The sequence below is a fragment of the Vipera ursinii genome, assembly GCF_947247035.1.
Source record: "Vipera ursinii genome assembly, chromosome: 6".
Classification (NCBI taxonomy): domain Eukaryota; kingdom Metazoa; phylum Chordata; class Lepidosauria; order Squamata; family Viperidae; genus Vipera; species Vipera ursinii.
The window spans coordinates 49,054,869-49,077,112 of record NC_139515.1 but is presented as its reverse complement, the minus strand read 5'-3'; the positions used below and the strand labels follow the sequence as shown (position 1 = coordinate 49,077,112).

Sequence of the window (22,244 nt, the reverse complement as noted above, 5' to 3'; positions counted from 1 at the left end):
TAAGGGTGGAGAGGAAAATGAAAGGATAGGGTGTGAGGTTGGGATAGCGGGTAAGCTGGAGGAGGAGTTGGGGTTTTCCCCAATTACATTCAATATTTAGCAAATAGCATATTGTCTGGGTTGATATATATCAATAGAAGTAGTAAGAATAATGACTGATAACAATAATAAATATAGCAAATTATAGTAAACAATGTTAACTTTTCAATCTATAATATTTTTCTTAGAAGAATAAGGTCAAAAATAAGTTTCACATTCCTTTCTCTCTAATTCATTTGTCTAGCCATTGATAAAATTTATTCAAGGTTCTATAGTAGACTAAATACTCCCTTTCTTTAATCTCCAAAGTTAATCTATCCATTTCTGCACAGTCTAATATTTTCTTGATTAGCATTTCTTCAGTTGGTAAACTCTAATTTTTCCAATATTGGGCATACATAATTCTTGCTGCTGTTAATACATGTAATATTAAATACCTAGTCTCTTTATCATAATTGGGCTCTATCATTCCTAACAAGAACAATTCTGGTTTAAATTCTATTTGTCTTTTAACCATCTTCTCCAACCATAAATGTATCTTAAGCCAGAACCTTTTAGCTTTAGAACATGTCCACCAGAGATTATAATAGATACCTGGTCTTTGGCTGCATTTCCAACAAACATTTGGAGTATTTTTAAACATTTTCACTAGTCTCACTGGTGTCATGTGCTATCTATAAAACATTTTATATAAATTTTCTTTATATATTATATATTATAATCTAATATTTCTATCCCATAACTTTTCCCATTCAAGTTCTATAGTGTGAACAACATCTTTTGCCCAAATTATCATTGTTTCTTTAACTTGTTCTTCCTCCATCTTTAGATTAAGCAGAAACCTATAAAGTTTTTTAATCAGCTTCTCATCTGTTTTTAACAATATATGAGTTCTGTCTGTTCATTGTAGAGCCCCGTTATTTTCAAGTCTTTTTCATATCTTGTTTGAATTTGTAAGTATGGCCACCATGCTAAATCAATACCTTGTTGATATAGGTCTTGTCTAGATTACAATCTTCCTTCATTATCCAATATTTTACAAGTTTATCATAATTAATTAAGTTTGGGTAAGCAAAAGCTGCAGGTCATGCCCCTCAAGATATAATAGTCTTTTATCTCTGAGTGTTATCCATTGTTTAATCCACATTAGAATAGCTGCTTGGTAATATAATTTCCAATCTGGGAGTCCCAGTCCTCCCCTTTCTCTAACGTCTTGTAACATTTTCACTAATTCGTGCTTTTTTCCCTTGCCAAATAAATTTCAATATTATGGTGTTCAGTTTGTCAAAGAAAGCTTTTTCTAATTTTACAGGAATGGTTTGAAATAGAAAAAGTATTCTCAGTAAAATGTTGATTTTAATTGTAGCTATTCTCCCCAGCATTGAAAGTTGGAGATTTTTCCAGTTTTCTAAATCCAGTTTTATTTGTTTTAGTAATTTTATGTAGTTATCCTCTTCTATTGTTGAACATCTTGCTGTTAAGTAAATTCCCAAATACTTAACTTTTTTGACTATTTGAAGGTTTGTTTTTTCAAGTTGCATTTTCTGTTTTTCTGTTGTCAAAACTTTAGTTTTTTCTCTATTATCAAACCTGCTACATCACTATATTGTTCTATTTTATCCAACAGTTTCGTGCTCATTTCCAACGGTTCTTCCAATATAAAAACCAAGTCATCTGCAAATGCTTGTAATTTATATTTTTCACCCTTTATCCCTAGTCCTTTAATCTCAGAGTCTTGTCTAATGTTTCTGTTCAATACTTCCAAAGTTAGTATAAATAGTAGTGGGGATAAAGGACATACATGTCTTGTGCCCTTCTGTATAGTCTCCATTTACAATTATTCTAGCAGTCTGTTTATCATAAATTGCATGGATTGCATTCATAAACTTTTCCCCAAAGTCCAATTTGGCAAGTTGCTGGAACATAAATTGCCAATTTAGATTATCAAATGCTTTTTGTGCATCAAGAAATATCAGAGCCATCTGTTTCCCTGGATGGGCTTCATAGTACTCTAGAACATCCAGGATTGTTCTTAAATTATTTTTTATCTGTCTTTTAGGTAAAAAGCCATTTTGATCAATATGTATAAATTCACTCAAGAATTTCTTAATTCTTTCTGCCATTATTGAAGCAAAGATTTTATAGGCCACATTGAGTAATGAGATTGGTCTATAATTTTTATATGTGTCATGTCTGCATCTTCTTTGGGTATTAAAGCAATATTAGCTTCAGTCCATGTTTTTGGTATTTTGGTTTCCAGGAGAATTTCATTGCAAAGTTCTTTCAAAGTTGGAATTAAGATATCTTTTTTGCCTTTTTATAGCTTCTGTAATTTCCATTACTGATATTGGTTCATTCAATATATTTCAAATGTTCTGGGAAATTTTTGGTAAGTTTGCTTTTTTTAAATATTGCTGTATTTTTTCCTTGGGGATTTCCTTTGCCTTGTAAAGTGTCTCATAATATTCTTTAACCATTTTTTTCATTGCGTCATTTTGAAACTGTATTTCTCCATTTGTATTTTGTAATTTATCATTTTCTTTTCTTTTTCAATCTATATGCTAGCCATCTTCCTGGCTTATTTGCATTTTCAAAGAAATTCTGTTTAGCCCATTTGATCTGTTGAGCCATTAGTTCCATCTTGGCTAAATTTAACCTATGCTTTATTATTTCCATGTGTTTCTTGAGTGATACGTTATTTGGATCTGTTTGTAGTTCTGCTTCTAGTCTTCTGAGTTCCTCACTCAAGTTTAGTTGTAGTTGTTTCTTTTCTTTATTCTTCTTAGCCATGTAAGTTATGGCCAAGCCTCTAAAATATGCTTTAGCAGTGTCCCAAACATTTTGGAGTTATGTGATCAGCTTTTGTGACCTTCTGACAAGCAAAGTCAATGGGGAAGCCAGATTCACTTAACAACCGTGTTACTAACTTAACAATGATTCACTTAATAACAGTGGCCAAAAAATTGGTAAAATGGAGCAAACTCAATTAACAAATGTTTCACTTAGCAACATGGGCTCAATTGTGGTTGTAAGTCGAGGACTACCTGTATGGTACTTGACCCTCCTCCCCAAATAATGTTTCTCTACCTTTTAGATTTCAGGCTACATGTATGGATGCAGGTAGGTACAAGAAAATTATTTCAGTTATTATAGCAACAGAATGCCTCAACTATTAAATAACTCCCCCTGGTCACCTTGCTCTCATAACAAGAAAAGAGTCTTACCCAAATTCATTGTAATAATAAGTTATCACATTATGGGTAACAACCCTGTGAATTGTAGGATGATAAAACATATACCAAGATTATTCCCCATGACTGCCAAGTGGTTAAAGCCCCAAATATCTGTTTATAAAAAGGCATGACAGTGTTTTAAAATAATTTGGGTATTTTAGAAAACGCAGCATAATTTTAGAGACTACATATTTCTGAACTATATGGTTCTTTTCGGCTTGGTTCCTAACAGAATTGTCATATGGCTACAAATTATTATTTACCTTGAGTATCTGGCCATTCCAAATAGAGATTTTTTTTCTTCCTTAAACTTATATTCATACTACACATCCACAATCACCGTAATGGGCTATAAGAATAACTTTGAGAGGAAGGAGACCAGCCTAGACAATGGTCTGATAAGAGAAATCTGAATCCAAAGCAGGAATGGAGGGTGGACAAAGCATCTCAAAACTGACCCTCCCTAATTCTCTGAAACATAAAGGTAGGCCGGGGGGGGGAAGCATTTTTAGACTTGCAAGATTCTGTTATTATAAGCCTACAATATAGATAATATATTAGTATTCTTGTTTTGGTTTCCTTGTCTGGACTAACTTCTCAGGCTGACACACAAATCCTGCTCTAAAGGATTTCTTAAAGGGTTCTACCATGTAAAGTCATATATCAGATTACACAATCTTTTTAAAAATCAATTGGGCTGTTTCAGCACTCACAAAGAACATATTTGAGCAACCCAATTCTTCCTAGCACTTTATGTTCCCCAACCTCTCTGCCAAGTTACCTAGATGCCCATGGAAAAGGACAGTGGAGGATAGGAATACAGGTAGTCCTCAACTTAGCAACAGTTCATTTAGTGTTCATTCAAAGTTACAACAGCACTGAAAAAAGTGACTTATGATCATTTTTCACAGTTGCAACCATTACAGCATCCTCATGATCACGTGATCAAAATTCGGATGCTTATTGGCTGGTTCATATTTACGACATTTGCAATGTCCAGGGTTCATGTGTTCAGCTTTTGAAACCTGACAAGTAAAGTCAATGAGGAAACCAGATTCTTAAAACAACCATATTACTAACTTCACAACTACAATGATTCACTTAACTGTGGCAAGAAAGGTCGTAAAATGGGGCAAAATTCACTTAAATGTTTCATTCAGCAACATAAATTTTGTGGTCATAAGCTGAAGACTACCTGTACAGTACAATTTGTCAGTAAGTATTTGTGAAAATAAAGTAGCTTATTAGTTTCAACTGAGTTTTACTATAGCTCAGAAACATTTGCATTCACTGTATCCTGTCCTTAGCTACAAATGAAAACTTTAGATGGCTGAGGGACAGTCTCAATTAATTCAGCAGCCACCGGTAGGCCTGAATTGCAGGATTTTGCTAATACTGTACCTCAATCATTAACTCCATTAGCATTCATTTTCTTTACCTTATTACTCAAAATTTAAATCTGTATGTTAAAACTACAACAAATTTTAGCTACCAATGTTGAGCTACTTAAAAAACTTCAGTGCAAGTATGGGTGTTTCAGACAAAGCAAACTTTAAGGCCTGAGATTAATTTTCATCCTGGCACTGAAAGAAACAAATATAATTTTAACAGAATTTAAATTATGTCATCTTTTGCACTGTATTTAAAAACAATGTGTGTATTTCTAATATTTGCTCATACAGTTTTAATTGCAATTAAAAAAATTAAAATCATCTAAATACCTCATTGTAAAATTTACACTACCAGCTGAATATTACTTGTTACTGTAATCTAAGATTCAGTAACACATTTACAGAAATAAAATCAACATTTTACTTATATTTCTGGCATAACAAAATGCAGTAAGTAATGCAGGTCTTCCTTACATTTTAGTGTTTGTTAAATGTTATTTTAATCTTTTTAACACTTCTTCTACATGTTTAAATGCAGCAGGATCCTCAATAGTTGGGGTTATCTGAAAAAAAATGAAGAAAACAGTCTTAATATGGCAAATTAAAATTGTGAAAATCATATATGTCAGTATTTGCCCATGAAAAGACAATGCATCATAGGGCAACAATTAAAGGTATTTCAGATCAGTCAACTTACAGAATGTGTCCAAAATCAGGACTCATGATTTCCAAGGGAATGAAATTTGGGGAAGTTGTGCAGTTTCTGTTATACTGGCAGTGGCTGCGATACCAAACTGCTGCTATAGTCATATGGTCTTCATTTACAATGTTCTGTGACAGTTTCCCAGACAGTCTTGCAATCCCTTGTTCCTTTCCCCCATCCAGCAGGAGACACTTACCTGGCTGCTGCTAAGGAAGAAAGGGGAAAGGAACAGGGAGGAAAAAAAACCTGGGCACTCTTCCCAGCCCTCTTGCACACCTACAGTACCTATACCTTCCCCAACCCATCTTTGCACCTTCCTGGATAATATGCAGTACCTCCTGTGCACTCACATGTCCTCTTCCCAATGCACACTGCCCCTTGCACATCTTTCTTGACCCATGTGGCAGCTTTTGTGTACCTCTAGGCACCCTTCCCAACCCAACATCATGCCCCATTGGCACAGACTTCTCACATATCCCTGCAACTCCCATGCATTCTTCTCGCACTAAATGTCCAACCCAACCCACACAGCACTTCACATGCACCCCCAGGCACTTTTTCCAACTTATATCACTGACTGCATGCCTTCCTTGACCCTCATGTCACTTTTGCACATATCTACACAGCCTTCGCAACCCAAGACATCTTTCATGCATCCCCACATGCCATTTTTGACCCGTGCCCCCTGGGTCCCTCCATTATTCTTATATGTTGACAGGGAATGAGAGTTCGAACTCTAGGCCCACTTTGCAGGGTGCCACAGGGCTTGGTGCTTTCTCCATTCCTTTTTAAAATCTACATAAATTGCTGGGCAAGATCATCTGTCACCATGGGATGAAGTATCACCAGTATGCTGATGATACTCAGTTATGCACCTTCATCCCAAGTAAAGTCAGTGATGCTGTGGATGTTCTTTTGCAGTGTCTGGAGGCTGTGGGGGCCTAGGTGGGGAACAACAAACTTCAACTGAACCCCGGTAAGATGGAGTAACTGCATCCTGCATCCAGGAATTCATCATCTTTGGTCTTGGATGGGATTGCACTATCCCAGACAGACCTGGTGTGTAAGCTGGAGGTCTTCCAAAATTCATGACTCCTGCTCAAAGAGCAAGTGGAAATTGAGGGCGTTTGCTGAAATTTGTGTTATGTGCCAGCTATGCCTTTTCCTGGATAGGGACACACTCTGCTCAGTCACCCACGCCCTGGTCATTTTCCTTCTGGACTATTGCAATGCACTCTACAAAGGGCTACCCTTGAAAAGTATCCAAAAGCTTCAGCTGGTACAAAATGCAGCCATACAGGCAATCCTGGACATCCAAAGATTGGTGCACATAATGTTTTTGCTGTGTAAGCTGCATTGGGTGCCTATCTGTTTCTTGGCCTTCCATAAAGGCATAAAAGCAGTTGAAAATGGAGTCGTGGGGCTGGTTGGCATTCTGAAAGACCTCCCCCTCTTTTTAAATCAATTTTTAACATTCCTTTCCTCTTTAAAATTTTACATACTTTTTTATGCTTTTAATATTTAATTATACGCTGCCCAGAGTCACTCTGTGAGGGACATGACAAATTAATAAGTTGCTCCTTTTTGCCCACCAATGGTCAGTCTGTTTCTCTATTGTATTTGGGTAAGGAAATATCTCTGAAACAATGACACGGTGGGTCACAGGTTATCTAATACCTTACTATATACAGTATTTATGGCAGTTACCTTGTATGGCTTCCCATTCACAAGAGAAGCAAGAGCTGATCGTGGTATCTTGCCAGAACGGGTTTTTGGTATTTGTTTCACAAATACTGCTTTCCGAAAAGCTGCCACAGGACCAATATCTTCTCTAACTCGTGTAACAATTTCTTCCAATAGTTGTTCCTCTTCAATATCAATTTCTAATAAGCATATAAGAGCACAAGATAAGTGGCTTTATTGCTTTGCATGGGTACAATTTTGTTACTCACCGGCTATCACAGCCAAATCAAGACAACAATCTCAAGCAAATCATCCACTTCAAAACTCCAAAGATAAGATTCAGCTTTGCAAATGAACAAGGTCTAACCATTTCTCAGGACACACAATGCTAGAGGAACATGGCCCTTTAATCGATCCTCTTGACCAACAACTGCACAGTCTGCCACAGCCATATGGGAGAGAACAGCCTGAAGAGAGAACAGAATAAAAATACTATATTAGACAAATATAAGACAGGCATGTCCATTACTTATCTGACAAGGTGGGTCCAGGAACAGCAGCCTATGGACAATAAGATGGAGCTCTCCATTAATAGGCCTGTGACCAGCAAGCATCCCCATTGGCCTGATGCAACTGACCATCTCTGTCATCTCCTCCTTTGCATACAAACCCCTAAAAATCTGCTCTATACAGTTTTGAGATTTCTCAGGAACATGGAAAAAGTAGCCTAGGATGAGACAGAAGGATTAGGCTACTACTGAATGTTCTTTTCACCAGTAGGAGTATTCTGAGCAGAAATTTGCTCGGGAATTCATTTAAAATAGAACAAACATTCTAGGTCCAACTCAGAGAATGTGACCATCTAGATATCATGGTCCATTTGTTAATCTCTATCAATAGAAAGTTGTTTGCATATTATATGGTGTCTCTTTCAAACATTAATGGGGACTTTATAATATATAGTCTGAAAAACTCTATGCTTCCCAGCCATGCTTGACTGAGATCATTTGTGATTATAAATGAATTTGTGGTGGGATAATTTATGTGGTGGTTGGCTCTGATGTGTAGAAAAAGGAGTGTGCAGGAGTCACAACATACGAGTAGACTGCTTATTTGCACTTGGACCTCCACACTAAAATAGATTAAAACTCCTAAATTCTGAGACTAGCATGGAAAGCCCATAAAATGTAACTTTTCACTAAACAGCAAGGAATAAATTTCCAAGCATATGTGTGAGAAGAAGCCTATCTAATTTCAATGAAATAGATACAAGATTTTGAATTAGATCACGCTCCAAATTTCAAAAGGATATTTCAGTTTGAAGCTTTGATCAAATCACTTTAACAAATCAGATTCACAAATTAAAACAGAGACCTGCTTTAATCCATTTCAGTTGCTAAGCAAGGCAGCTTGTAAGTGAATTTTGCCCCATTTTAGGAAACACTTTGCAGAGTTGTTAAACGAATCAATACAGTTGTTAAGTGAATCATGTGGTCATTAAGTAAATCTGGCTTTTCCCAATTGATTGCTTGTTAGAAGATGACTGGGAAGGTTACTAATGGTGATCACATGACCCTAGGACAGCTAAGTGTCATAAATACATTCCAGTTGCCTTGTGCCCAAATTTTGATCATGTGACCTTGGGAATACTGCAACATAAGTGCAGTCACTTTTTCAGTGTTCTTGTAAGTTCAAATGCTATACTAAATGAATGGTTGTAAGTCGAGGACTATCATTGATAAATATTTTATAAGTTCTATATATGATCCACTGCCTCTGGAGTTCCTACAGAAAATATATGATGCAATATCAGTTCTATAGAAAGAGAATGCAAGGGACTGAGTTACATAACCAATCAATTTTCTCATAGAGCCCCTTTGGGTGGCAAAACTTTAGTTTGAGTTGCTTTGATTTTCCCAATTCTCAGCTTCTTTAATGTGGTAAGCAAGGCCACAAACATTAATTTAGTTCTTTCTTGAGTTAATGGAACGATAAGACTTTTGTGCCCTGTCCTGCCAATACAACTTGCAATGAAAGCTGCAACCAAGTCCCGCTCAGGAAATGCCATACCCAGCCAATGTGCCCTGCCCAACTTACCCAACCATGCTGAGGAGATCATCTCGCACGAGTTTATTTTAAAGTAGTTTTAAACCTTAAATATTTACAATAAGATCCAGTAAAACTTGGCAGATTAATATCCTTCACAGAGGTTAGATTTGCTATTCTCATCCCATTCTGCCTGCCTCTAATGGAGTGCTGCAGGAATTTTAATACTTCCTCATTCCATGGATCAAGTTTTTCCTATATCAAATTGTGAAACAGTTTGCATGAAATCATGCTTGCTTTCCTTGATTTATCTTGAATTCAAATCAAATCATGCCTTCTTAGAACATTGAATGACAGTTTACTGATATGCTTCACTAAACCTTCACCAAGCTGAACAATGCATCTTCTCTACCCTGTCTTAAAAACAGTTGTTTCTTTTTCCTGCATTCCAATCAATGCTCTCAGAGAGCCACCATTTATTTTTTCTTCAGTGTCTCAGATAAAGCAATAGTCTAGAATATTGTCAGAAGTTAATATGATGGCTTTCAGTGAGTATGTAAGAGCAGGGCTTTTCAACCTTTTCACCCATTGTACTACTTTTAAGATAAGGCAATGTCCGAGTACCACCAGTCGCCCAGCAAGGCGTCAAAAACTTGACCAAAAATAAAAAAATAAAAAAATGATAAAGTACAGGTAGTCCTCGACTTACAACAATTTGCTTAGTGACTGTTCAAAGTTACGATGGCACTAGAAAAAGTGACTTATGACCAGGGCTTTTTTTCTCATAGAATGCTCAGAATGGCATTCCGGCACCTTTTTTTGCAAAAAAAAACACCCTCCCTCTATTGGCTTTAGGAGTAGGCAATCTTGGCTCCTTTTTATGACTCGTGGACTTCAATTCCCAGAAATCCTGAGCCAGCCACGCTGAGGGGAAAGAGAGAGGTTTCCAAGCTGAGCCATGCTGGCTCAGGAATTCTGGGAGTTGAAGTCCTTGAGTCTTAAAAGAGCCAAGGTTGCCTACCCTGCACTAGAGCAGGGCTTTTCAAGCAGTGGTACGCGTACCACTAGTGGTACACGAGCACCTGGCTGGTGGTATGCGGTGTTTCCTTCCTCAAAAGCACCGGGGCTCCCAGCTGACTGGTAGCCATGAGAGAAGGTTGCCGACACTCCCGGCTGTTCGGCGGCGTCGGGGCCACCCACCAGGACTTCCAGCTGGCCGGCAGCATTGGATCCGGAATCCCAGCCTCCCAGCTGATCAGCGGTGTTCTCCTCTGGTCGGTGGCTCAAATCTCGGGAGAGCAATGAATGGTTGGCAGGCCAGGTAGCTGGGTTGCTGCGCGGATTTCCCCCACACCTGGGTGATTGTCGAGCCTGGGGCTTGATAGCAGCCTTGCCCTGCTTTACCGTGAGCAGCTACCACTGCCCGCCCCACTTTTTGCAAGCAGGCTTCCAGCAGCACAAGGCTCTGGGACAAGCTTTGGCGCGTCTTACCTGCGCTGCACTCTGTCGGCAGCTCAAATCCGGAGTCTCAGCCTCCCAGCTGATCGGCAGAGCAATGAGCGGCTGGCACGTCAGGTAGCCGGGTTGCTGCACAGATCCCCCCCCCTTGGTTACTTGTTGAGCCCAGAGCTTGACAGCCACTCCTGCTCAAAAGGCAGGGTTCAGCAGCCAGCAAGGTGCTTGCGCGGGGCTCTCCCAGGGCTGGCGGGCCAAACGGGGACCAGCCTCGCCCTCTCCATGCTAGAGCGGCACCCGCAGAGGCGGCCAAGGCCAAGCAGGGCAAGGCCACTCCTGCTCGAAAGGAAGGGTTTGGCAGCCGGCGAGGTGCTCGCACGGGGCTCTCCCGGGCCTGGCGGGCGATGGGGGAGGAGCAGGCCAATCGCCTTACAGGTACTTGGGACTCTGACGCACCTTCCCGGCCATGTGTGCCCCAAAGAAGCACCGATCAGAAGTCAATTCGGTTGCTGCACTACAAGTCCCTGGGGAGGGTGGGGCCCTGCTCTGCACTTGCGCATGCCCTCTGTAGGGTTCCTGCAGGCCGCTGCCAAACAGCATGCTTTCCGGCAGCAAGTGAGCTGGGAAGGAGCGGAGCGCGCAGGGGGGAGGAGGCGGGGGGAGGCAGGCAATGCCGCATACCACCAGCCAGGTGCTCGCATACCACTAGTGGTAAGCGTACCACCGGTTGAAAAGCCCTGTGTAAGAGGAGCAGCCTAGTAATGATAAGAGCACTGCTCCCGTTGCTCCACTCATCCATTAAGTCTTCATGGAGAAAACTTTGCTAAAAAAGAGACTCACCAGAAAAACCTTTGTCCCTTAATATTGAGACAGACCCCCACTCTACTCTTTTTCTGTGTTTGAGACTGAGGTACGATTTTTCCTGATTGTTTTATCTTTACCTCTTCAATTGCACCTGCTGAAATTCTATGGCCTGCAACATTTATCACATCATCCACACGAGACATAACATATAGATAGCCTTCTTCATCCATATAACCTGCATCCATAGTATCATAATATCCCTAAGAAGAAAAGTAGATAAATGAAAAATGCTTCAGAATATTAGACACAACAATATTACATTTTTGCTCCTAAATCAATGCATTACCAAATAAGTACCTCATTTGATCCCTGGCATTTTTTCTAAGTTCCAATCTAGAGTTCATGGTTCTGTTCATGGAGGTTGACAGGTTGACACATCATTAAAGTGTTTTCTACGTAAATTTAATATGGAACATACAGAAGCATTTACCACGGGTGCTGTTCACCTTACATGTGATCCCGTCTGATAAAAGATTTTTGGAAGACGAAGAAAAATATACAGATTTGGCATAACTGAAGCTTTTGCTGTCCTAAATATACCACAGGTATGTATGTGTGTGAATGTACGCATGCATGAGCTTAGAGGATTTTTTTTTACCATGTAAAATATTTTAATATAAAATGATATATTTTAACTAAAATTAAACCAGTCAGCAAGTTTAAAGACTGAAAATTAAACATTTGCATAAAGCTAAGAAAAACTTTCAGGATTCAAAAGCCAAATGGGAAATGTTCTTACAATGAGTAAAAGGGAAGTGAGGATAGCCACTGATCAAAATTAAAGGAAAAATATAAAGCATTTCATATTTTAAATAATGTATACTATTATATATGTAATCGCTTCTTACCGGAAATTTTTGGAAATATAATTCTTTGTAAAGCTGTTCATTTTTCCAAAGACCTAAAAAGGCTCCTGGTGGCAAAGGCAACCTATTGTATATTTTAAAAAATGAGAGGTATATAAATGCATAATACAGTAATACAAAAAACTAAAAAATAATGAAATATATTCTTCTAAATTCAGAATACTCTTAAATGCAGGGCTAGAAAAGTTACTTTTTCCTCAACTTTGAGCACGTGAACTTCCAGCTATCAGCTCTAGTCCTCCTCTACCTGACCACTGTCAAACTGATTTCTCCCTCCTACGCAGGTCTACGGCAACCACAACAATCTTATGCTTAAGACACAGTATTTACCTTTAGTCATTTTACACAAACAATTATTCCTTATAGAATGGCTAACAGAAAAGAAGCAAGCCAAACATGGTTAATAGCAGTGATTTTCATTCTCACACATTGTCAGGAATTGTTATCATTTAGAATACATAAATTTAATTTATAGCTACAATACCATAGCTACGAAGCAGAAACTCATGTGAAATTTTCTAAAGAATTCAAAGAGAGAGAGAGAGGGAGAGGGAGGGAGAGAGAGAGAGAGAACAACATAAGATGTGTTAGATGAATTCTACCTGGTTATTTGCAACAAATGTGCTTAGACAATAATAAATGGAAAATGTAAGAATTTGTGATGGTGTTTTACGGTATCTGGAATTGGCATACAACATCTGCTAAAAGTCATATAATTTCTCAATGAAGTTTCCAACATAATGATGGCTCTTATTCTATCTTGAGATTATTCACCAAATATTTACAGCTCTTTGTTGTTAACTTTTCTAAGGCATTTAATAAATGAGTTGGTTTGATTATTGAGCTAGATTATATATAATGTACAGCACATAGAAAGCAATAGGCCCTATAGATCATTATACTTAATGCATAAATAAACAGGAACGTATTCTGGCCTACAATATTTAAATGTAATGCAACAAAATATTCTGTGTGCTAACTTCAAGTGTCCATCTTTAAATCAACATAACCTAGATTTTATGATCAGAAGCCATCTTTACCTGAAATAATTAATCTTTTTCAGAATACAGTTCTATCTTTCAGTATATGAACCTATGCTTACTATTTCGATTAAGGTTTTTCCTTAAATGGAGGTTGTCTTTCAAGTATTTTCTTGGCAAACAGACATTGCAGCGGACCAATATTACAATATCCTATCAGTAGACCTGGGTCTCCCATAATAACAATATAAATTATTCTTCAATTGTGCATTTTGAATACATTCTCATTCCCTCATCTCTATTTACTTTGCTCAGTTGTAAAAGTTTGGGAAGTCATAAATTGCTTACTTCACCACTATGTTTCCTAGAGTCTTCACTTTTACAGGTTGCTTGTTGTCATCCAGAATCACAACTAAAACAAAAAAGCATCACAAGTCATAAAAACAAGAATAATAGTTTCAATTTTAATTAAAATAGAAGTATTTCAGGGTTAACCAACTTCAGCAAGTTAAATACTGTAGAATGAAAATTGTTGTTTTCAAAATTTAGTCTTGAGAACAATGAAAGATGAGGAAGTAGAAGCTGATATCTATTCCTAGGTTAATAAACATAGGTCATTTGGCATAGTTATCTGAATATCTCTTTGCTTCATCATTACCATGCATCTTAACAAAATAGAAAAAGACAATATAATTTTTTTAAAGTATTTCCTTCCATGCATCCTTTATATAAAGAATAATCAACTATTTTGAGTTAATTAAAACTACATTTCATAATTTCATTTTACAATTTTAGTTTTAATTATATTTTAAGAGAAAACATCCCTTGTTGTTCAAAGTTAATTCAGAACATTATGAAAATTGTGTTACTTCTTTAATTTTGATTGCATGTTCATTCTTTCTTCACTTGTCATTCAAAATAGAAACAGCTATTGCCTTTTTATGTCTGGTTCATAAAAGTCTCCCTGATAAAGTAGTTGAACTCTATATAATTTCAATAAAGATTTTCTGAATTGTGAAACATATTTATGGAGGTTACCAAATTGATACATTGTGAATATGCAAATACCAAGCTCAAAAGCTCCTCAGTTTAATATTTCTTTCATATGTTAGTGAAGATATACAATATAAATTAAAAATGCAACAATATAAAATATCTTCTTCAGAATATGTCAGGAACACCCATGAAATGTAGGGCAGTTGCTATGATCTCATTATAACCTACAAAATTCATTCTCCCAGATAGATCTTCAAGAAGTATCTGCAGCTCTGGCCAAACTTGCTATGACAGAGATAGTTTTTTTGGCCAACAAGCAATTTAATCTCTGTGAGGCAGTTTGTATTAAGTTAATTCTTTGACTTTTATTCATTCTGCCCAATATAATTCAATGTGTAAGTGAGTCTCATGGGCATTTGTTCTATAGAACAGAAAGCCCCATGTGACAATCTATATGGGTTGGGATACTCTAAAGCAGAAGTGTCCAAACTTGGCAACTTTTAAGACTTGTAGAAATCAATATGGCTGGCAGGAGAACTCTGGGAGTTGAAGTCCACAAGTCTTAAAGGTTGCCAGGATTGGACACCCTGCTCTAAAGATCCAAGCAAAAGAAGAAGCAATAACAGTCCACATTACATTATGTTGTGCTTTGATGTCAGAGGGAAAACAGTTATTGCAGCTTTAGAAAACAATTGATCCATGGTACAGTTTCAAAAATATATCACATAAAGATAACTTTTGCAGGATTTCTTTCATCTTGGAGATAAAAGTAATTTTGAAGTAGTTTAAAAAAGATCAAAATTGTGTTGGTTCTAAACTGTCAAAACAGCAACACTTAAGCTTTAAAGATTGTTTTTACCTGTTCCTTTTTGTCAGGAACAGCATAATTTAAAAGATCTCTCTCTCTCTCTCTCTCTCTCTCTCTCTCTCTCTCTCTCTCTCTCACACACACACACACACACACACACACACACACACACACACACACACGCAGAGTGTATTTTTTCAACTTTACCATTGTATCCTGGTACCAACTTTCCAGTCTGTCCTGCAGGAGGGGTTAGAGAGTTTCCTAAGCCAATACAGGAAGCTGTTATTGGAGAGCCTGTTTCTGTAACAAAAAAAGAAAAATGTTTCTTTAAAAAATGTAATGTTATAATTAGAAGTTATTTTCATGTGTAAATTAATTGGTTTGAGGTTCACATTAAACACAACTTTCTTTTTTTAGAATTTCAACAAAGACATTTTCCTTCATTACTCAAAACTGCTTATAAGTCCTTTTTATGGCTTATCAGAAAATCTTTCTTTAAATGTCCCTATTGTGGTTGGTTAATGGGTTCATCTGTCATTTATCCAAAGAAAAACCACTTTTCCCAATCTTGGGTAATTTGTTCAGGTTTGGGAAACACTGACCTAAGGAAACTAATAACCACACTTGTTAATGCGTTGAACTGGCGCTAAAGAAACTCTGGTAGAAGTCCTTACTAGAGCATTGAGCTCATTAGGTGATGTGGAGCTAGTTACTCAACCTAACCTGAGAATAAAATGAACTTTATATGACAGTTCTGCAAACGTTAGAATCTGTACAGAAAGCGTGCAAATCCTGTTATCAAATTAACCTGACTTTTAAAGACAACTTCATCATAACTGCAAAAATGTCTTCAGACACCTCTGGCTCAATGGCCTTGAAACAGAGATGAGCATTGCCCCAATACTTGGCAACACTAACAAAGTAAAATCCAAAGGGACTCCTTTACCTTTTCTTAAAATAACCTACAGAAGACAGAAGTCAGGAACCGGGGCACACTAACACAATTTTGTAACTTTGTCTACTGTTCTTAAAAGCTATATCAGCATGACCACATGTATTGCCAAGGCCATCTGGCAAGTTTTTTTCTAATTTTTTCATCTTCTCCTAAAACAAACCTAGCTATTTCCATGATGAGTGATGTCAGTGCATTGAATGTGCCTTGCTCTACTAGTTGCTTTTGATTGCAGCAGGTGAACCTGTTAATACTGGACTGACATAATACCAAAAGGAAAGGAAGCACTAACATAACTAGAGAAAATTATAGCTGGAGCATTCTGAGTGCTTCTTCCAGCAATCTTGGTATTGCTATTACTAGAAAAGTAGGTCAAGGACTCTCTAAATACTTAAGAGAGCTCTGCTCTACCTACACTATTAACAACACCATTAAGACCACCAAAGAAATTAGATCTGGACCTTTCTAAAGCAAAGTAACTAAACTAACTAATTAACTAACTAAACTCACTACTCCAGCTGTCAAAATTTGGCAATCTTTTACCATCAGCCCATGTTAGTGGCAGTAACTGGTTTTTTTACTTCCATTTGGGAAACACACCAATGGCTGAACTTGAATCTTCCCTGCAGTAAGCTTCACAATTATTTACTGGCCTTGTTACTAAAGCAGAGTAAAGATCAGAAGTGTAGAAAGAGCATATTTGAGTTGACACTTCCTCCAGCAACCCTTTTTAAACCAGCTGTCTGGAGGTAGGGCCAACAAACACAAAACAAGTTAAGTTTATAAAAAGATAAAATCTAATCAGAAGCAAACATATCCAGGTTAGTCCTCAGCTTCAGAAAAAAAGAGAAAAATAAAGCATAATGAAAATCATTCTACTGGACTACAGCTGAGGAGATAAATCCAGATTTAGATTGTAGCACATGAGCTACAAAGCAGGGATGCTCAACATCTTCCCAAAATTTTGGGTGCAATTTTGAAACATGAACACTGAAGATAATCTGAGAGTTTACAAATGGAACATTCTAGACTTAAACTGCCATGCCACAGTAATTAAAATATGAATGACTGGATACAGTTGAAAGCATTATAGTATAAGACAATTATAGTCAAGAAAAAAATGCAAATATTCAAAAACAAGCACACTAATTATATAGTACCTATTATTATGACTCTGCCATAGCTAAACCAAGTATATATTTATTTTTTCAGTTAATTAAATTACATTTGCACTTTACAATATTGAACTTTGGCTCATTTGCATATTTTTCATACATTATCAAGCTTTAACAAAGCACAACAGAAGACAGTTACAAAAAATAAGCAGACTGAATCACTTTTAAAAAGTACAATGATTTAATCTTCCAAGTAGAACTGGTTCCATAGAAGACTAATGAACAGTTAGTGGTGTTGACAAGTCTTTCCCTTTAAATATACAAGATGTAATTATGCAGAAAGGGTTATTTGGCCAGCCAATAACTTTGTATAAAACCTGGCAAGCTTTGAGTTACAAATTCCTCCATACATGAATTTAGAAGTTATTCAGCATGCCTATTAGTCTTTTGTGTTGTAACAACTTGAGTGATGGGTTGAGTGGTGACATCCTGAGCTCTAGTGTAATGCCTGTGCTTATTAGTCTTTTGTGTTGCAACGAGTTGAGTGATGGGTTGAGTGGTGACATCCTGAGCTCTAGTGTGGTGATATCTTGAGTTCTGGGCTACAACATCTTGGGTGGTTGGCTGTGTTGTGACATCCCGAGTCTTAGTATTGTAACCTCCTGAGTTCTGTGATGTAATGTCCTGGGCAGAGGGCTGTGGTGTAACATCCTGGGCTCTGGTTTGGCTCTGAGTTTGCGGTCTGGCTTTGTGTTCATGGTGTGTGTCAAGTTTGCTTTGTGTGGGGGTCGGGAGGGGTTGCAGCAGTTGGAGATGCCACCGTGGTTTGACTTCTGTATGGTGGTTGCATTTCGTCTATGGGGTGGGTTTGGGTTTGAGTCTGGTGAGGATGATTGGTGGTGGCAATACTAAGACTCAGGATGTCACAACACAGCCAACCACCCAGGATGTTGCAGCCCAGAACTCAAGATATCACCATACTAGAGCTCAGGATGTCACTACTCAACCCATCACTCAAGTCGTTACAACACAAAAGACTAATAGGCACACAGCCAACACCTCAGCCACACAGGATGTTACAAAACAACTGACTCAGCTGCAAACAATAACTCCATCATCCAATCAGGATGTAACAACACAGCCATCCAACCCACTTACAGCAACAAAGCCAGCACCACACACAACCCCACCAATATTTAAAGAGAGATGACAGCTCTGATCACGCTTTGCTCGCACAAGCATGAAGCCGAAGACACCAGCCTGAAGATGACGAGTGGGACCTCATCGAAACGTCACCAAGACACTCTCAATCTTACACAGGAAAAGACCTGAATATGCCAAGACCTACATACCTGTACCCGTGAAAATCTACGAATACACAAATACACACACACACACAAACACACACACACATTTTCAATGATTAAAAACATCCAAACTTCATTCCCTGTATTAAAATATTTCCTAGTAGGAAAGCACATGCCCATCTCCACATAATGCAATACTTGAGCTTTTGTACAATTTCACAAGTTAGGGCCAGCAATGGGCCATATGCTCCTCCCCCCCAAAAAAAAATCCAGCTCTATTCTTGGAAGTTAATATCCAGCAGGTCCACAGACTAAATGAAGCATGAAAAAGGAGCAGAGTAATGTCAAACCAAAGGAATATCTGTTAGCTAGATTACTAAATCTGTTGTTAAAGGTAGCTAATCTAGAAAAACATTGAAGAATACCAGTTTTAAGGATCTGGAGTCACATTTCTATTAATTAAGCTGGACAATCTATAGGAATAATGGTAAACAAGATATTTTGTCTTGCTTTTCATCCTATTGCATTTATACAATGAGTGGCATCATTGAATTATTTACTTCCTAAAATTCAGACAGCTGAAATGGTTATTTTACTTATTTAACTTCCCAGTTTGAAAGCAAAACTTTTCTTTCATAGTGCATCGTACAGAAGGGAGAAAAAAGCAATAAGGATCTTGATTGCAGCTGTATTTTGGAAAGGAGAAGATAAACAGACATGGCTTGTTAAGGCAAAGAGCAGAAATAACTTCAAGACTATTGCCAGTATTTTTTGCTGTCTCGTATACCAACATATCACAGCATTTGAATGAAAATCTTTATTTTTTTTCCATTTTGAATAGAATCAAAACATCTTACTCATTTCCACCTTTAAGGTCCTTAACAACTGAAGTTCAATGGACAAGACGCAGATGATTAACACAAAAGAACCTCATATATTAGTGCTAAACATTTACAGTGTAACTGCTTCCAAAAAAGCATTATGTCTGCTTTAATGTCAGTAGACCACCATAGACAAAAGAGAACATATCGGACAGCTGCTATTTTTAAATATGTGAAAAACCATCTACAGCAGGGATTAGTGTTTCATGACCTCTTTTGTACTCTTTCTCCAGGAAAAGATCCATCAGGACTGCCTTAAATCTACCAAAGGATTATTCTTTCTACAAGAGAAATTCAGGGAGTTTAATTCTGTTTCCTATTCACAAACCATCAGTATAAATATCTACGTTATCTAATGAGACTCTAGTCCCAGAACAAGGGGAAAAGCTGTTGCTAGGCAACAGAAATGACATCAGCAACCTGCAACATTTTCAGAGAAACATATAAAACTAATGGCAGTCAGAGCTTCTCTCATTTATGCAAATGAGATTGGAACAACTTCCCCACCTTCTCTCTCTCCTTTAGCATACCTTAAAATTACTTTGAGATTAGATCCATGTCTGAACTTAGAATAGTCTTCCTTTTGCTGCAGTCAGTGCATTTGCACGAGGGAAGGAGGGAGCCTGGAAAGAAACACTGGATTCATGCTTAACACACACTGAAAGTGATGCCATACCTATGCCGTTCCAAAAATGAGAGAAAATGCATGTGGGAATACCTTCAGAGGGATAAGGCTGGGCTACTAAGAGAGGTATTGAAATTGGAGTGGTGTGGGAACATGCATTTTTCTAATTTTGACAGCACTTTGAAAAGCTGGGTGAAGTAAATGGTGATTCCCAAGTAAGATTTGTATCATCGCTATTAAAAATTTCAGAAGAAAGGAAGGAAAAAGGACATATAGTATTGTTTTCAAAACTTTCTGTCCTCTCTCACTAAATAAATGCAATCTTCTTCTTTGGACAATTGAGAAACAAAAACCACCCAATCCTACAATTTCCATAATGTCTCCTTTAAGTATATTTTCATCACTTTTATTTTTAAAGTGGGATTCACGGTATAATAACCTAAGTGTTATTACCAGATAAGTTAACTAAATGTCTTTTATTTTTTCCATGATAGTAAATCATGCATGTAAATGTATGTATCATTGTCTATTTTATTAATTCAATTTTATTCAATTTGTACTCTTGCCTGGCATCCTAACCTGAACACCAGTTTGACTTGGCTATTCCACACTACCAGCTAATAATTTATACTAATTAATCTCTACTTAATTAGTTCAAATTCTTAAACACCTCTACTTAATTATGTGTAATCTCACGTAATCCTCCATTTAGTAAGACTACACATAAATCTGCTTCATAGAGCTTCTCCTAAGCCTTATGAAAAAAATCCCCAGTTCTGTCATTTGTTATACATTCTTGTTCACATGTCAGTACCAGCTGCAGCTCCTTCAGATACTTGGGCTTTAATAGGTAATATTATTTATTTATTTATTTATTTATTTAGATTTATATACTGCCCTTTCCTGAAGGACTCAGGGCAGTTTACAGGATATTTAAAAGAAAATCAATACAAAAGCTAAAAACAATTAAAAAAGATTACATCATTCCCTGAGAAAAAATAAAAACCCCAGTTAAAGTTAAAAAAAATTCTCAGCCTGGGCCAGAGAGCTCGAAGAGCCAGGTCTTCAGGTCCCGGCGGAATGAACGGAGGTCAGGGGCAGTCCTAAGCTCCGCGGGCAGCTGGTTCCAAAGGGCAGGCGCACCCACTGAGAAGGCCCTCCCCCTGGGTGCTACCCGCCGGCAATCTTTAACCTTTGAGATTATGAACTGTGTTGTATTTTAACCCTGGTACTTTTTTTCCACTTGTCCTCTATAAACTGTCCTGCTAATAGTAAATTGAGGAATGCTGTAAAATTAGTTACAGTGACCAGTAATAATGGGCACAGCAGTAAGAAAGCTTTGACTTAATGGAAGGGAAGGAAGAACTTTAATACATTGAGGAACTATAGAGAATATACCTATTTATTGGGATTATTTGATGTTTTAGATGGCTCTAGAGACAGTTATTATAGCTCATCTATTTAAGAGGATGTGGATATATTCTCTGTAGTGCTTGACGACCAGGACAAGAACCAAGGGGTGAAAGCTTTAGAGAGATTCAAACCCAAAGCCAGGATGAATTTATTGATCATGAGTAGCTATTAAACAGTGGCACAGCTTGCTTCCTGGAATTATAGGTGGTCCATCATTGGAGGTTTTCAAACAAAGATTGGATACCCATGTGTCTGGGATGGTCTGGGTATCTTTGCCCCCGGCAGCATTTCTGAACCACTTCCAATCTTATTTTATAAGCTGAGAATAACCAGATGGAGCAGAGGGCCTCTACCCAGCCCATTCTAGACATAACTGGCACTTCAGCTGCTACTCAGTTTCATCCAGCATGTTTGTTTGTTGTTATAGCAACATCTCCTTGAAGCCAAACTCACAGAGACTCTCAGTAGTCATTTCTCAAGTGGTGAATTGCAGCATACATCGCCCAGTCATCAACGTGACAACATAAAGCTTCTGCTCATTACTGTTAAATCAACACTCTGGCTAGTAAAGATAGATAAATCATTAGTAAGCACATGGCTGGAGTTTGGTTGACTTTTTTTTTCTTCGACTTGAGCTGGATGAAGCAAAGGAACAGCTGCAGCAATGGCTCCATGTCTTTCAGGATGGACTATGCAACTAGTTATGACAACAAAGCTGTTCAAGAAGTACTCATGATTCAATGCATGAGGGAAACTGTATCGCTTCTATGTTTTCTATGTGTTCAACCTCATGGCAATATTAGCACCAAAGGCAAAGGATGGTGAATTTGCTCTCTGCAATTTCTCAAACAATCCAAATGGTTACTGATGGGTTGGATTAGACA

The 22,244-nt window shown here is 37.7% G+C and overlaps 1 protein-coding gene across 3 annotated transcripts in view; it reads right to left on the bottom strand.

The window, feature by feature from the left end:
- Positions 1-22,244, bottom strand: part of ACSS3 (acyl-CoA synthetase short chain family member 3) — a 54,973-nt gene that overhangs the window by 484 nt on the left and 32,245 nt on the right. For 2 of the 3 annotated variants that reach the window (XM_083365137.1, XM_083365139.1), the window contains 7 exons: positions 15,272-15,367; positions 13,609-13,672; positions 12,263-12,344; positions 11,492-11,614; positions 7,417-7,516; positions 7,074-7,249; positions 4,993-5,226 (listed from right to left, as the gene is read on the bottom strand). In XM_083365137.1, the coding sequence (XP_083221263.1) occupies positions 5,158-5,226; positions 7,074-7,249; positions 7,417-7,516; positions 11,492-11,614; positions 12,263-12,344; positions 13,609-13,672; positions 15,272-15,367 (710 nt within the window). In that variant the 3' untranslated portion in view covers positions 4,993-5,157. Of the gene's footprint in view, positions 1-4,992; positions 5,227-7,073; positions 7,250-7,416; positions 7,517-11,491; positions 11,615-12,262; positions 12,345-13,608; positions 13,673-15,271; positions 15,368-22,244 lie in introns of those variants that run through there. The other variant, XM_083365138.1, reaches the window with a different exon arrangement.